Source organism: Bombyx mori, chromosome 22, assembly GCF_030269925.1.
Source record: "Bombyx mori chromosome 22, ASM3026992v2".
NCBI classification, from domain to species: domain Eukaryota; kingdom Metazoa; phylum Arthropoda; class Insecta; order Lepidoptera; family Bombycidae; genus Bombyx; species Bombyx mori.
In genome coordinates this window covers 6,588,372-6,605,303 of record NC_085128.1, presented here as the reverse complement: position 1 = coordinate 6,605,303, position 16,932 = coordinate 6,588,372, and the positions used below count along the sequence as shown (strand labels likewise).

The 16,932-nt window shown below is 31.9% G+C and overlaps 2 protein-coding genes and 1 long non-coding RNA gene across 6 annotated transcripts; 2 read left to right on the top strand and 1 right to left on the bottom strand.

The window, feature by feature from the left end:
- Nucleotides 1-952: 952 nt before the first annotated feature.
- LOC134200962 (uncharacterized) lies at nt 953-5,721 on the top strand. Its single transcript, XR_009976095.1, has 3 exons — nt 953-1,619; nt 2,106-4,416; nt 4,837-5,721. It is a non-coding gene; the product is annotated as an uncharacterized LOC134200962 (long non-coding RNA).
- Nucleotides 4,595-9,890, bottom strand: LOC134200961 (uncharacterized). 4 transcript variants are annotated; one of them, XM_062674890.1, is made up of 4 exons: nt 8,489-9,890; nt 6,011-7,418; nt 5,435-5,681; nt 4,595-4,948 (listed from the first exon to the last, which is right to left on the bottom strand). In XM_062674890.1, exon 1 carries the CDS (start codon nt 9,829-9,831, stop codon nt 8,746-8,748), a length of 1,086 nt encoding a protein of 361 aa, XP_062530874.1. In that variant the 5' UTR covers nt 9,832-9,890; the 3' UTR covers nt 4,595-4,948; nt 5,435-5,681; nt 6,011-7,418; nt 8,489-8,745. The 4 variants fall into 4 exon arrangements, 3 of the variants coding, with proteins under 3 accessions (XP_062530874.1, XP_062530875.1, XP_062530873.1); XR_009976094.1 differs by lacking the exons at nt 6,011-7,418; nt 8,489-9,890 and adding an exon at nt 5,866-6,004; XM_062674891.1 differs by lacking the exon at nt 6,011-7,418.
- A 4,238-nt stretch (nt 9,891-14,128) lies between these two features.
- Nucleotides 14,129-16,780, top strand: LOC101743280 (peroxisome biogenesis factor 2). Its single transcript, XM_038018974.2, has 6 exons — nt 14,129-14,213; nt 14,309-14,378; nt 14,458-14,535; nt 15,559-15,984; nt 16,052-16,273; nt 16,572-16,780. Exons 2-6 carry the CDS (start codon nt 14,346-14,348, stop codon nt 16,653-16,655), a joined length of 843 nt encoding a protein of 280 aa, XP_037874902.1. The 5' UTR covers nt 14,129-14,213; nt 14,309-14,345; the 3' UTR covers nt 16,656-16,780.
- Nucleotides 16,781-16,932: the final 152 nt, after the last annotated feature.

Genomic DNA, 16,932 nt, shown 5'->3' with positions numbered 1-16,932 from the left:
CTTCATTTCATTTTTCAAATTTCAGAATCTATATGAGAGTATGTAATGATTGAAGATTTTTAATACTTCGAGACTGTAAACAAAGGCTTCGTATAAAGTTAATTGCCATACAAAAAGAATGACAAATTGAAAACTAGTGAGAGTCGAGATTTCATTACAACAATAAACAGATTGAGTTTTGGCCATAATACTGCGCCGTCACACCTAGCAGGACTTGGCATTGTTTCAAACAACCAATGTTTACACTGTCAAGCAAAGGAAGGGACGATCCATCACATTATTTTCGATTGCCAAAGTTTCATATTTCAGACTTGTGCTGGCTAGTGAGGATACCAATGCATTAAATGTGTTTCTTCCTCTCGCCCGCCGCCACTTTTTACTAAAAGATCCAACATCCGATAAACCTATTTATAATTATATGAAAAATATAATTCAAATAATGTAAATGACAAAATTTATTGAAGTGAAGTGTAGTGACCCCAAAGTAATGCACATTTTTCAAATAAGATATGACCTAAAGGTCTCTGTTACCAGGTCATAAAATAAAAAAAAAGTAGATATATAATAAGTACTCCATGGAGGTGAATGAAGTTAGCCCCTCAAAAAAATTTTTTTTTCCTGTTTTCTACTTATTTTCTATTAATTCGTTTGTTCATCATTTGTTCTTGATTGTTCATTGTCAATAATTGTTTGTTCCCCATTTATTTATTTAAAAAAAATTATTAAAAATATATCTAAAAGTTAGCCCCTCGATTGCAATTTTTAATATTTTTTCGTCCTTAATTACTCGTAAATATTCATTTTCGATTGTTCTTATATAAAATACGTTTGTTCTCTTTCGAAATTACTCATTTTTTGTTTAATTAATTGTATTAGTTGAATAAATGTATACAAAATATGTGTACTGCGCATGCCATAAGTGTATAATCTATGGCGCATGCGTCAACGTAGTGATTACTTGCTCAGTGACTATAATGCCTAAACTTTCTACGCGGTTTTAATCGTGAAAAAAAAACAATTATAAATCCTGAAGGATCAATTAATTGGTATACAGTTTAATTAAAAAAATTAAAAACAAAATAAATAAAATAATGTGCATTCGCGTAAAGTTAGACCAAATACATTTTTTCCATCCTCCTATATACCTATCGCTATGAAGGTATAAAAAAGATAGGTTAAGAGTTCACATAGGTAATATAAACAAATAAGTAAATATGTTCATTATTTATCTTTCAAGAGATAATGTAGGTATACATTATAATAACATTTTGACACAGTCGAAATTATATTCCTAACATTAGTAAAATAACATTTTAATATTTTTTTTATAGGTTATGTATTGAAATTGTTGGAAAATTATTTCATGTTTTAGCTGGAAAACTACATGGAGAATTATATGCAATACAAGATAATGAGCTCCATCAAATGAATTCGAATGAAACCAAACTGTTTACCATCCAAATTCGATTGTCGGGCAGATAGAAAACGAAAATTCAATCATAGTGAACCTCGGCCTGCATTTGTGAAACGGCAAAGACTCACTATTATCAAGGAAATTGAAGAGACGACTAAAAATGAGATGTGTCGTATTATTATACCTTTGCCATCTTGTAGTCAAGGTAGGTGTAACTGTCAATAATTAGTTACACTCACAGATCTCCTAATCAAATAACAATATCAGAAAAAATGAGAATAGTTAGTTAGTTAGTGGAAGTAGCCAAAATGGGCAAGTGGATCTCAGTTCCTATTACATAAGGTACTAGGAAGTTTGTGAAAATGAAAATTTATCACAGTGTAATATCACTTACTTACTTTAACAGTGAAGGAAAACATTGTGATGAAACCTGCACACCTAAATGTTCTTAGGATTTTCTTAGGTGTGTAATCCACCAACCAGCACTAGGCCAGCGTGGTGGACTAAGGCCTAAAAACCCTCTCAATGGTAGTGAAGGCCAGTGTCCAGCAAGGGGATATATTATATGGGCTGATGATGATGACTAGGAAGTTAAATACTACTACTACTACTACGACAGTACACATATAATCCTATATATTTACAAACTATACGTTTGTTGGAAATTGCTAACATTATTTCATATTTCCAGATGTCCAGCCACTTGAAAATAGGTGTAGTAATGACAAAGCTATCCAAGTAGCTCCAGCACAGGAACACAAAGGCAAGGCAAGTGTGTATTGCCACATCACCCCTTAATATATCTGAAGCAAGTATAAGTAAACAATCAGAACCAGCAAAAAAAAAACTGTTGTTCCTGAGGACAAATTTGACAGTGATGAGTCAAATGCACCAGCAACAGAAGGATCAACTGTTGACTATGAGTTATCTCTCTATATCTCCACTCCATCAAAGACTTGTGCACTTCAGACTATAGCTCTCAAGAAGACTAAAAAGTTGAAAAAATGAATGTGTTAACAACTTTATCTAAAGTGAAAAATAAACAACGTTTATATATTGGTCTTCCACAAGAATTATGTTTCATAATAGGCTTGATTGAGAAACATACAAATGTTTCTGAACAAAATATTATATTATGTCTGATGAGAATAACATTAAATAGAACATTCTCTCAATTGGCTGATGATTTCGATTTATCTGTAAGTCAAGCAAGCAATATATTTTTCAACAAACTCCCAGAAATTGCAAATGTAATATCACCCCTTGTTAGACTATAAAAAAAACAATACAATAAATATATATGCAGGAAGGATAATTGATGTCAACTTGGTGGAAAATAGAAAGTTTTTAGATAGTTTGCCACCTACAAAACTCTTTAATTAAATAAGTAATCCTTACTTATAAATAGGAAGTTTTGTAAGTATTTTCACTCTTCATTCAAAAATTACTGAACAGATTTTAATAAGACTTTTATGCTGGTCTTCTATGGCTAGCAACTCATTATTATTTTGATTCTGTTTTCCACAAATGTGCTAAATATGGGCTTTTAAATATGAAAAGGAATAAATATTAATGTTATGTAACCTTTGTACCTGTATGTTAAGAATAATTTTTAATAAAACATAATTTAAATTGAAATATTATTTTTATTAAATCACATTCACTTTGTACACATCAATATTTTGTACTCCCTATTTTTTTATTATTTTTTTTATTGCTTAGATGTGTGGACGAGCTCACAGCCCACCTGGTGTTAAGTGGTTACTGGAGCCCATAGACATCTACAACGTAAATGCGCCACACACCTTGAGATATAGTTCTAAGGTCTCAGTATAGTCACAACGGCTGCCCCACCCTTCAAACCGAAACGCATTACTGCTTCACGGCAGAAATAAGCGGGGCGGTGGTACCTACCCGTGCGGACTCACAAGAGGTGCTACCACCAGTAATTACGCAAATGATAATTTTGCGGGTTTGATTTTTATTGCACGATGTTATTCCTTCATCGTGGAAGTCAATCGTGAACATTTGTTGAGTACGTATTTCATTAGAAAAATTGGTACCCGCCAGCGAGATTCGAACACCAGTGCATCGCTCGATACGAATGCACCGGACGTCTTAACCTTTAGGCCACGACGACTCACTAAAAGGAAAATAGGTATAAAGTTTTTTTTAAATATTTAACATTACATTTTTGTGTAAGATTAGAAAATTGTTATTCTTCCAAAAAGAAACTACATTATCTAACAACTGTGCAACTTACTCGGAATCAAAATCAATACCTACTAATTATAGTGACCTGATTAGTTTTTTCAAAGTTGCTGGATGCTACACAAAAGTAGCAAGTTTTACTTTTAGCACAATACATATGCATTTGAACTTGTGCATAATATCTTTCTTTAATTTTTTTTTGCCTTTTTATTTATGGAAACATAGCATTACTCACTTGCTTGTTTGTAGATCTATCAAAAAAACATAATTTATGTTTTTTTTAGCACAGTGGGCAATACCCTATTATTCATATTAATTATATACGGCGCGGCGATGCGAAAATTCATTACTGAATTATTTAAGAATGATAGGCATAATATAATATTTTAATTCGCGATCTGTTTATAATTTTTAATATATGATTTAAAAATAAGTTATCTTTAATATTTTTAATTTTGTGATTTATGGGGTGGTCACAGTCATTATTATAAAAATAGAAATTTTGAGGAAATATAAATGTTTAATACAAATTATTTTGATAATCGAAATAAATTCATATCAATCCAAATTCATATTTGAACTATGAAAATTGTATGGTATGTAAACAGAAATATATTTTATAATTATAATGACTATTTATTCCATGCAGTATCTGTGCAAGCTTCTCTAACCGACACTGCAACTAGAATAAAGTCTAATAAAGAATAAGAATAAACTTTTCTTCGAAGCTCAATTCTACAAGGGTATTCAATCAGATAGCTATCTATCTGTCGTTCCTGTATGAAATTTTGGTATGTCGAAATCTTGGATAAATCCAGCAAAGCTAAATAAAGTATTTACCTAAAAAATATGTTTATGCTTAAAGTCACGTGTTTATGTTATTCGAAAGTATTAAGCTCCAAGCAGCATTTAGCTCCAACTAAATTCATTAAGAACCAATTTTTCAATCGATGATTAAAACAACATTAATACTGAGAATGAATATTTATTTATAAAATACACATATGTTTTGACCACGAATTTTGCACGATAATTTAAATTAATATTCATTAATATTAATTTAAATAAATATGAATTAATATTCTTCTATAACCCATAGTCAACAGTTGATCCTTCTGTTGCTGGTGCATTTGACTCATCACTGTCAAATTTGTCCTCAGGAACAACAGTTTTTTTTTTTGCTGGTTCTGATTTACTTCTACTTGCTTCAGATATATTAAGGGGTGATGTGGCAATACACACTTGCCTTGCCTTTGTGTTCCTGTGCTGGAGCTACTTGGATAGCTTTGTCATTACTACACCTATTTTCAAGTGGCTGGACATCTGGAAATATGAAATAATGTTAGCAATTTCCAACAAACGTATAGTTTGTAAATATATAGGATTATATGTGTACTGTCATAGTAGTAGTAGTAGTATTTAACTTCCTAGTCATCATCATCAGCCCATATAATATATCCCCTTGCTGGACACTGGCCTTCACTACCATTGAGAGGGTTTTTAGGCCTTAGTCCACCACGCTGGCCTAGTGCTGGTTGGTGGATTACACACCTAAGAAAATCCTAAGAACATTTAGGTGTGCAGGTTTCATCACAATGTTTTCCTTCACTGTTAAAGTAAGTAAGTGATATTACACTGTGATAAATTTTCATTTTCACAAACTTCCTAGTACCTTATGTAATAGGAACTGAGATCCACTTGCCCATTTTGGCTACTTCCACTAACTAACTAACTATTCTCATTTTTTCTGATATTGTTATTTGATTAGGAGATCTGTGAGTGTAACTAATTATTGACAGTTACACCTACCTTGACTACAAGATGGCAAAGGTATAATAATACGACACATCTCATTTTTAGTCGTCTCTTCAATTTCCTTGATAATAGTGAGTCTTTGCCGTTTCACAAATGCAGGCCGAGGTTCACTATGAGTGAATTTTCGTTTTCTATCTGCCCGACAATCGAATTTGGATGGTAAACAGTTTGGTTTCATTCGAATTCATTTGATGGAGCTCATTATCTTGTATTGCATATAATTCTCCATGTAGTTTTCCAGCTAAAACATGAAATAATTTTCCAACAATTTCAATACATAACCTATAAAAAAAATATTAAAATGTTATTTTACTAATGTTAGGAATATAATTTCGACTGTGTCAAAATGTTATTATAATGTATACCTACATTATCTCTTGAAAGATAAATAATGAACATATTATTTACTTATTTGTTTATATTACCTATGTGAACTCTTAACCTATCTTTTTTATACCTTCATAGCGATAGGTATATAGGAGGATGGAAAAAATGTATTTGGGCTAACTTTACGCGAATGCACATTATTTTATTTATTTATTTTTTAATTTTTTTAATTAAACTGTATACCAATTAATTGATCCTTCAGGATTTATAATTGTTTTTTTTTCACGATTAAAACCGCGTAGAAAGTTTAGGCATTATAGTTGATTTTTTTTTTTTTTTTTTTAATTTATTGAAAGCATTGGCAACACGGCCATCAGCTTAAGCTAATTTTACAAAAAAATAGAACATGAACTAGAACTTACAATAAAAACACAAATAAAAGAAACAAACCAAACCAAGAAACAATTACAAATCATTGAAAACAACAAATTAATGACAAAATGAATTGCAAGAACTTACTATAAAAAAATACAAGTTTTCTTTCAACAAACAACAAAAAAGAACATGAGTCGTTATAAAAAAATAATTAAACTTGCACATAAGCAGGAGACCTATGATACATTCATGAATTATACATTCATAGTCGTCCTATAGTGTGAAGTACAAAATTATACACTATTGAGAATAGTTGTGGAAGCTTTAAAATACCTTGAATGGAATTAGGAATAGATTTTAAGCCTGTGTCTTTACATAATGCATTAAACAATAATCTCTGTTGATTGAATTCAGGACAATTACAAAAAATATGATCTAGATCACACATGCCAGAGTTACAATAAGTACATGCAGCTGATTCACTTAACTTTAATCTAAAAAGATGCGCAGGAAAATGGCCGTGGCCTATACGTAATCTACAAATAATCGATATAAAGGCTCTTCCCGGGAAGAATCTAAAATTATCAAACCAAGATTTAGTACTAGGTACTGGGACTATTTCAGCTAACCATTTACCTTTCGTTTCTCTGGACTTAGACAAGTAATTAGACCAACGTTTCATCATATTTTGTTTAATTGAATAAACTAAATCTGAGTACGGAACTTTAAAATCGGAAATATTTATATCTTTTGTAGATTTCGCTAATTTATCAACAAATTCATTACCCACAATACCAGAGTGACCTGGCACCCAACAAAATTCAACAAATATATTTCTGAAATACAAAAAACTCAAACAACTTCTTAACTTATAAATTAAATAATTTACAGATGCACTAATACATTTATTTTTAAGAGCTTGCAAGGCGCTCATTGAATCAGATAGAATTAAAATTTTGTCCCCTGCAGAGTAATTTACTCGAATGTGCTCTAAAGCATATATAATGCCTAGTACTTCAGCCGAAAAAACAGAGAAAAAATTGCTACATTTATAAACTGATCCTATGTTCATGGACGAATCAAAAAATGCAAAACTAGTTCTATCTTTAGTTTTAGAGCCATCTGTATACACTTTAACAAAATCAGTCTTATCTTCAAGGAACTCCAGAAAATCATTTTTAGATTTAAACTTGATTAGATCAATAGCCACATCTCTCAACATGTCATGAAAGTTATATTCGAAACAAGGCAATAGGGTAGACCAAAATACCACATCCTGAAATTCAAAATTCAAGTACGTTATGGCACTGGATATGGATGAAGAATTAGGAAGCGGAATTAAATTATAATTTGGAATATTTGCATACTTCAAATACCTGTAAGTTACTTGATTATCACGGCTAATAAGCTTAAGGCAATAATTATCTATTATAAAACTTCTTCGTATGTATAGAGGAACAATACCAGCCTCAACTTCCAAGGAATTAATTGGAGACGACATCATAGCACCAGTAATTATTCGTAATGCTCTATTTTGCACAATATCTAATTTCCTAAGAATAGAAAAATTCGCGTCCGAAAAGAACATACTGCCATAATCGAAATGGCTTCGGATTGTTGCAATGTAAATAGTTTTTAAAACTTTGGGATCAGCTCCCCATTTTACTCCAGTTAGCGATTTTAATATATTCAAACCTAATTCAGCTCTTTTACAAATAACATCAATATGAGTTTTCCACGAAAGATCAAAATCTAGAGAAAGACCAACATATTTTACGAAAGATTGAGCAGGAATAATATCATAATTGTATAAAACTTTAGGGTAATGCAATCCATTTTGGGAAAATAAAATTGCAGAACTTTTGGAAATATTGACCTCAAGCTTTAGGGAATTAGTAAGTAAATCGTAAATATTACGCAAACAACTATTCATAACCGATTCACCACTTTTAATATCATTACAGTTTACATAGAGAACAAGATCGTCAGCAAAAAATAAATGTTTAACAGTATTTGGAATTTTCTTTATGAAACGTACTAAACTAAGTATGAATATGAGAGGTGATAAAACGCAACCTTGAGGAGTACCTTTAGTAGAAATTTTAGGACCAAATAAACTAGATTTAATTTTCAAAAACATAGAGCGCTTGTTCAGAAAATTGTACAGCCAGAACAGAACATGTCCTGGAAAGCCTAAAGAATGTAGACTTTCAATAAGGTAGGAATGATCTATATTATCAAAAGCCCCTTTAATATCTAAAAATACCGCTAATGTAAATTGATTATTATGGAAGTTATTTTTAATATCGCCAATCAAACAGCTTAAGTTATCTATCGTACTTTTACCTTTACGAAATCCGTATTGAGTACTTGGTATTAAGTTGTTATTTTCAGTAAACCACTCTAACCTGTTTTTTAACATAGTTTCGAAAATTTTCGAAAAACAAGAAGTTAATGAAATGGGTCTGTGAGAATTGATACAGTTGGGATCCTTGTAAAGCTTTAAAATCGGTACTACATGTTGAGTTTTCCAATTTTTTTTTTTTTTTTTTTTTATTGCCCTTGTAGGCAGACGAGCATACGGCCCACCTGATGGTGAGTGGTTACCGTCGCCCATGGACTTCAGCAATGCCAGGGGCAGAGCCAAGCCGCTGCCTACCGTTTAATACTCTCCACAAGCCTCGTTTGAAGAAGGACATGTCATAGCGCTCGGGAAACACCGTGGAGGGGAGCTCATTCCATAGCCGGATGGTACGTGGCAAAAAAGACCTCTGGAAACGCACTGTGGATGACCGCAGTGGCTCCAGGTAGTATGGATGAACTCTACTCCGGTGGCGGGCGGTGCGATGGTAAAAACGAGATGCCGGTATCATCTCGAACAATTCCTCAGAGCACTCCCCATGGAACATACGGTACAAAATACAGAGGGAACCGAAGTCCCTCCGCAAACCCAGAGGCTCCAAACGATCCGTGAGAATGGGATTATCGACAATCCGAACGGCCCTCCTCTGTATGGAGTCAAATGGAAGAAGCTGGTATTTCGAAGGAATACAGTTGTTTTGCCAAAGATCATTAAATATTTGCCATAAAATTTCCTTAGCATACTGGGGAAGATTTTTGATTACTTTATAAGGGATGAAATCAGGACCAGGGGAGGTTTCCTTTTTATTTTCTAACGCAGTCGCAAATTCGCCCATAGAGAATGGATCTACCATCCATTGAGCCTCCGGTTTTCCGTGGCTGTTAAAAAAATCTTGTAACTTAGATTCAGAAATTTCATTCTCAGAACCAGTTATCGAGTCCAAAAACAAAGATGCATTAGCGGGATTTTGAAAAAAACTTGAAGACGAAGAAATATGATTGAGTTTAGCGTGTTTAAATCTACGAATGTGATCCCAAATAATTTTACTCGAAGTCAATCGATTGAATGATGAGCAAAGATTCATCCAGCTTGAACGTTTTATTTCATATAAAGTTCTTTTCTTCAAAGCGTCCAGCTTTTTGAAAATAATATAGTTTTCCATATTTGGATAATGCTTGTACGATAATAAAGCAACTTTGGCTTGTAAAACTACGCGGTCACAATCAGCATTCCACCAAGGAACAGCTTTGGAACAATTCCGTTTTTTGTGCGAGTAACACTTTTTGTCAAAAGTCATTAATATGTCATGTAAAATACTCAAAAACATATTATAATTTTCAAGAGGGTTATCAGCGAAGCTAAAACTTGAAAACTCACTTTCACATAAGTTATTAAATTTTGACCAGTCAATCTTATTAAAATTTATCTTAGCTAAAGAGGTATTATCTAGTGTATCAACTTGATTTATTGAAGAGGTGGTCGGGCCAAAGGAAGGATGGGAAGGAAGAAAAGCATCGTTAAAGACTTCAATAAGTAGTGGGAAATGATTACTACTGAGCAAATCATCAAGGACAGAAACTGTGCAACTAGAGCTAAGAGCAGGGGAAGCGAATACTAGATCCAATACATTTCCTTGTTGACCAAATGGAGCAAAGGTTGTGATTGTGTCATCATTTAAACAAACTAACTCAGAACTTTCCACATAATCATGAAGGGCTTTACCTCTTCTATCATTGACTCTTGAACTCCAGGAAGCATGATGTGCATTGAAGTCACCAATTATTAAATAATTATTTGAAACAAATTTAGAACATGAATCTTTCAATAAATTAATAGTGAACTTACCATTTGGTGGTGGAGGAATGTAAACACATAGAATGTCACAAGAAAAATTATTAATGTAAACTGTAATTAAAATATTTTGAAAATGATATTGAGAAATTGTGTCTATTATTTTAAATTTATACTTAGAGCGTAATGCAATAGCAACCCCACCATGTGGGTGGTTGGAATCTCTTCTTATAACATTAAATCCAGGTAATTTGATGATTTTATGTGAAGTTAACCAGGTTTCATTGAATAAAATCATATCAACACACTTGTCAAGTTTACTGAGGAAATCTTTAAGTTGATCTAATTTAGGAAATAAACTTCTAGAGTTCCAATGAATGATATTAAACTGACCAACAGAATTATGCATATAAGATTGAGTAGAACTATCCATAATTTATGATGTAAAATTCGTTACTAGCATTTCTTTAATTAATTGAGTAGATATAGGTCCAGAAGGGGATTTAGAATCCTTTTTCTTTAACAATTCTATTAAAGTTTTTGTAATGGTTCTGATGACAATTTCTGAATTGATAATGTCTGAAATTAAAGCCCTACCTTGAGGGGTCTTCGCAGATATAGGTATGTCAGAAGAGGTCACGGGGTTCTTAATAACAGGAGTCTTTAGTATGGCTGCATATGATGTTTGCTTGCCGATGATCTTATTTTTAACTTCAGCAACCTTGGCTGCCTTTACTGAGTAAGAGTAAGAAACTGCAGAATGTGGTCCACTGCAGTTGGAGCACTTGAAGATGTTGGGAGTGCTGCACTCCTTATAAAAATGATTGCCTGAACAAATAGAGCAAACTTGAGTGGCTTTACAGGCACCACTTCCATGTCCGAATTTGTAGCATTTGAAGCACTGTAACACAGGTCTAATATAATCCGAAACAGGCATCCAAATATGCTCGTATGTGACGTGATCAGGATGGCTAGACGCCAAAAATGTAACCAGCACAGTTTGCAGTGGCTTGTCACTTCCATTCTCTTGTTTTTTGAAAAATCTTTTTACTCCGAGTATTGTGCATGAAGCTTTTAAATTTACTAAAAGAGATTCTTCATCTAATTCCACAGGAGCTCGAATAATTCCTTGACTCTCAATGCTATCGTAAGGTATTTTTGCTGTCCAATTGTTTAACTCCATAAAGCTTACATCTAATAAAAAAGCGTTGGCATCCCGAGCACAGCCAAAGTAAACTTTAGCAAAAAAGTTTCCAGCAGCTTTGACATACTGTACCCCTTGAACATTTTTTAAAGATTTGTTTATTCTTAACAGATCCATTGGGACTCTGTTATTTGGTTGCGAGAGGCTTGACTGAAGAAGCACTGGGTATTCTTTTTTTGTAAGGTCTTCATAAAGAGCATGGTGATCTTTAAAAAGACCGCGCTTATTTTTAATGAAAGTCATTTTTATTTTGCGGCTTTCGTCGTATTCAGATGAGGTCAATCTTCGTTTTCCCATTATTTTGGGAGCGGACACAGGGGCGGAGCTGAAGCCCTCACCCCTGTCGTCATCGTCCATTAATACGGAACACACTTATGGAATATAATTTTAAACTCTAACACAGTGAAAAATTAAGAAACAATGTCGTAAAAAAGGGCTAAAACCAAATAAATTAAAATTAACTTGAAAAAAGCGCCTATTTATTTTGACGTTCCCGCCCTTTTTTTTTCGCATTATAGTTGACGCATGCGCCATAGATTATACACTTATGGCATGCGCAGTACACATATTTTGTATACATTTATTCAACTAATACAATTAATTAAACAAAAAATGAGTAATTTCGAAAGAGAACAAACGTATTTTATATAAGAACAATCGAAAATGAATATTTACGAGTAATTAAGGACGAAAAAATATTAAAAATTGCAATCGAGGGGCTAACTTTTAGATATATTTTTTAATTTTTTTTTAAAATAAATAAATGGGGAACAAACAATTATGAACAATGAACAATCAAGAACAAATGATGAACAAACGAATTAATAGAAAATAAGTAGAAAACAGGAAAAAAAAATTTTTTTGAGGGGCTAACTTCATTCACCCACTCCATGGAGTTATTAAGTACCTAAGTAACTCTATGATGTACTCCTATTGTCTGAATGGCGTGATTGATGAATGAGCTGATATAGTTTATAATATAGGAAATATGTGGGCAACTGTTGTCGTTGCGGATTGAACTCAAACTGCAGTATAGGAAGCACTTATTTATTCCACACGCACCTTAAAATCGTACATATACATTAACAATCAATTGACTTTTTATCTTTGAACCTTTTAAAAACGTAGAATACAATTTTGTATCATGACATTTTATCCCTCCATCTGACAGCCTGTCTTATTTCTTAGGGATTTCTCCCGTTGCTAGTGCTGTGTGAAAAAACCATTCACCACAGTTGTCTTTTATTGCTGTATGGGCTTAGATCCCCTTGCCTTTCCTAATAAGGAAAAATTGTACAAAAAAATGTATTTTAAGAAGTACCGTAAAATGGGGCGATTAGTGACAAATTCCAACTTTATGAGCAATTTTAAGGTAGGTGTTGATGTATATAATGCTATATCAGGATCAAAATGATTGAGTCTTGGGGGCATCTTTGTTGTCTAATTTAAAATTATGCAACTAGCATTCCAGTTTAAGCAAAAAATACAAAAATAGGTGTAATCCCTATTTACCCGAAAATTGCGGTTAATTGGGACGAAATGAGAAATTTGCTAGGGTTGGCACCACTTTTTTTTTATATGTAGTTTTAATTTATTTATTTATTTAGTTGCACCAACAAAGTGATCATCAATAAAAAAATATTGAAAAACTGACAAAAGTACATGGCAGACATCACCTCAATTATAGGTGCAATCGACAGTGCATTAACAACAACAAATATATATATTTATATATTTATACATATATAGTGGGCTTTCTTAGAAACGGTTTATATTTCTCCGTTCTTGGTAAGTACTTAGGGGCTGATATTTCTATCTGGGTTAAGAGATTAGGTGTGTCGGTTATTCCATGGATTAATCAGATGAATACCCCCACTCTGAACAAATATTAAATATTTTATTATGTATTACTTAGACATTTTTGTCCACCTTGAGATTTCATTGATCTTGTTACATGTCTCTGCAAAATCGACTTACTTATATTAAATTGCTTATCTATTTCAACTAAAGACTTATTCCCAATTTCGCTTCGAATAAACCAGATTTTTACCAACAAATTTAAAAAATATTGTTATAACTATGTACACAACCCTACAAACCTGTACTTATTTATACTTAGGTCGTTTCCATTTCACGTATTGTCATCCCAATTGACCCCTTTTTCGTTGTTATTTATACCTAAGACGTCCCGAATATCCCCAAAAACAACAGATTTTTACATGTATTTTTATTTAATCAAATACATAAAAACCAATAACAACTGAGACTTACCTTTAATATATATGCTGGTTCAAATACTAAATAACGTTTATAAATCATAGTCGTCTTCTATTATTATCAAATAAATAAAAGAGAGCAAAGTTTCTAGCACTAAAATAATTACCACCACAGGAAGTTAATTTGAAACGCGATTTTTTATAAGTTAGCAGCTATTATCATGCATATTCAGAGTTGTTTTGTAAACTTTCAACATTCTACTATTAAACTACAAAAAATGGAAGATTTTGCAACGAATATAAAACTTATATTGAGCGTCGAAAGATTTTCCCGGTTTTTTCCCAATTCGCCTCTCAATCCCTAATCGCCCCATTTTACCGGTACGGTACCTACCTACCTACCTATATAGATTGTTTTATGTAAGTGTATAATCTATGGTTTTATGTACCGTACCGTAGTACCGTATCGAAAATACATAGAAACTACTCAAAATACATGTAAGGTCCAAAAGTAAATTAAGAAACCAATAAATAACATTTTGTTATCTTAGATAAGTTTAATATCTATGCATTTCGTTTGTTTAATATTGTAGCTATCCACAGTATTAATAACATAATTGCATTAAAGTTATGGTTGTAAATTACATACCCCGCGTAACACAGGTACAGAGTGCAATTAAAAATAAAGAGTTCATATTCTGTGACTGCTGATCAGGGAATCAATTTGAATGTTTTATTTTAGCTGGACGCTGTAAGCTTAGATATTCAAGTGGAAGAACTTATAAAAGAATTGTTCTTGCAGGCGACAAAGTTTATTGAGGTACGAGTAATAACAAAAATGTTTTTGCCGCGTTACGTATGTGAGATTAAACCCAGAAAACACTTAATGTGATATAATTATATGTCACTTTTTTTCATGTCAGTTTATGATTTGTTTTTTTTTTTTTGTAAAGTTGATCCCCAAGTACATTTTTAATTATAAACATTTTAGAGGTGTAGTATATTCATGACTTTTTTAATGCGTCATCATGTGAACAGGCTTACAGCTCCGCCTAGGTTTTAAGTTCAAAAGGTAACCCATTGACATCACAACATGAATATTGCTACTCACCTTATTACTTGGATCTATCTCTTCAATGTATTTTTTATAAAATTTGCTGGTTACACAATGTTATTTCTTCATCATGGGAGTATTTCCTACACCTGAGCTGTATACATATATCATTGAAAATATTTGTACCTGCCTTTGAAATTTGAACACTAGCACAGTCATTTTTTTGGTGTTAAGTTGATCGATTTGTTCATACAAAGCACCGAACAATGTGTGTATTAGACAGGTGAATATGAGTTTTTATTGCATTTGATCAGTAAAATTCAAATTGACAAATAATAAAAAAGAATATAAATTGAATTTTTCTATGTATGTGTTCCACAATTAGGTTTGTCTATTACTGCTGTGGGCTGTCGATACGGCTAGGGCATACTAATTTTTAAATGATCAATAAAAAAAAATTCATTTAATTTTATAGATAGTTAAAGCAAAGGGACTGAGATTTTGTAAGTTGCTTAATAATATTGTTTTTCCACTTTGCCCTAAACTTGTTCTATTAGGTCTGGCATGCCACTACTATCTTTTGATAGTGTGAACTATACTACTAAATTACGACTAGAGTTTTTATTAATTTAATTAATTTAGAAAAATTTAAAAAGTTGACACCATAGCATGCCTAAAAGTATAAAAGTTGTTTATAATAATATTAAAATGTGAGCAATAGTAATATTAGTTTATTATTATTGCGGTGCCAAAAATTATTAGTATCTACTGTTTTTTTTTCATTTCCAGCCACGGTATATACAACCTTTTTTACCTGAGATTGAATTGTTGATAAGGACATGGATCTTCAAGCATTCAGTGTATGACAAAAAATACACATTTGGGCAAGAAATATTATCAGTACAATATTCAACATTGAATTTTACAAAGAGTAAATTGTGCTGGTATTATGGTTACACCATTGGTTTAAAATATTTAAAGGAAAGAGGCATATTTAGTTTGACATCTAACACAAAAGTACAAAATTTCATACAAAATGTTGAAAAAATTCAGTTATTCAGTGAAGTACTAAATTTTCTAAGGTTTATACAAAGTGGAAAACATCCTTTACTAATAGACTTCATTTTAGGCTTAGAGCTAATAGGTGTTAATCAAACAAGAGAAGATTTGACAGATTTTTCTTGGACTCGAGAACTTCTATGGCATAATTTGATTGTAAGTAAAAGCTGTAAAGAAAATGAATACAAGTGACATTTGAATACAATACTATTTTTATTTACAGGAACTTTTTGGCACTGGAATATCACTTTTTAATATAATTGGTTTAAAGCAAAGGCTCTCAAAGTTTTTGAAATATGTATGGTGGAACAAACCTGTGCATACATTTAGTCAACCTGGAGCTCCAAATATGACTTTGAGTACTGTGTGTGCTTGTTGCTCAAACAAACCAGTATTGCCTCATACTATGGGATGCAGTCATATTTTTTGTTATTACTGTTTGGTGGTAAATATTCTATAATATTTTTGTAGTTGTAAAAAGATGAGATTTTTAGTTGTCCATTTTAGTAAACACCATAAAGTACTGCTTTTATAGTTTATATTTTGTAGAAAGATTTAAATTTTACAATATCCTATTTTGACTTTGTTATGTTTTTTCTTTATTTTATATTATGAAAACTGTAAATGAAAAGACTGATCTTAGATTTTGTAAAGTATACTTTGATATAATTTTAACTTATTTAAAATATCATTATTTATTTTTCTAAGCCAGTAGTATTAATTTAATATTACCGTATTTTTAGGCAAACAAAACTATGGATCAAGATTATGCATGTCCTAAATGCTACCACGTAGGAAAAAATGTTGCCAAACTTACAGCTTCCTAATGATGTGATTAAATTATTAATGAGAGACCTAAATTAGTGTCGTTAATAAATTGGTGCTGTGATTTTTCATAAAAAAATATTTATTTTGAAAATTAAAGAAAAAAGATTACAAAATATGTTAAAAAGTGTTTTATTTCTTTTAAAAATCAGTACGTAAGGTAGCATAATACACATGGAGCTTCAATAAGTAAATCGGTTAACTTCGCCTATCAATTACTCGGTTTGGCGTACCTATGTCTGTGTGGCGAAAATATTTTTACTGGTGGTAGGACCTCTT

What these genes read in the sequence shown, in the direction of transcription:
- LOC134200961 (XM_062674889.1), bottom strand. Translation starts at nt 8,282, where the DNA reads ATGTTTTTGAAAATTAAATCTAGTTTATTTGGTCCTAAAATTTCTACT.
- LOC101743280 (XM_038018974.2), top strand. Translation starts at nt 14,346, where the DNA reads ATGGTTGTAAATTACATACCCCGCGTAACACAG. An exon ending in AGGCGACAAAGTTTATTGAG is followed by an intron (nt 14,536 to 15,558) that starts GTACGAGTAATA and finishes TTTCATTTCCAG; the next exon opens with CCACGGTATATACAACCTTT. An exon ending in TTCTATGGCATAATTTGATT is followed by an intron (nt 15,985 to 16,051) that starts GTAAGTAAAAGC and finishes TTTTATTTACAG; the next exon opens with GAACTTTTTGGCACTGGAAT.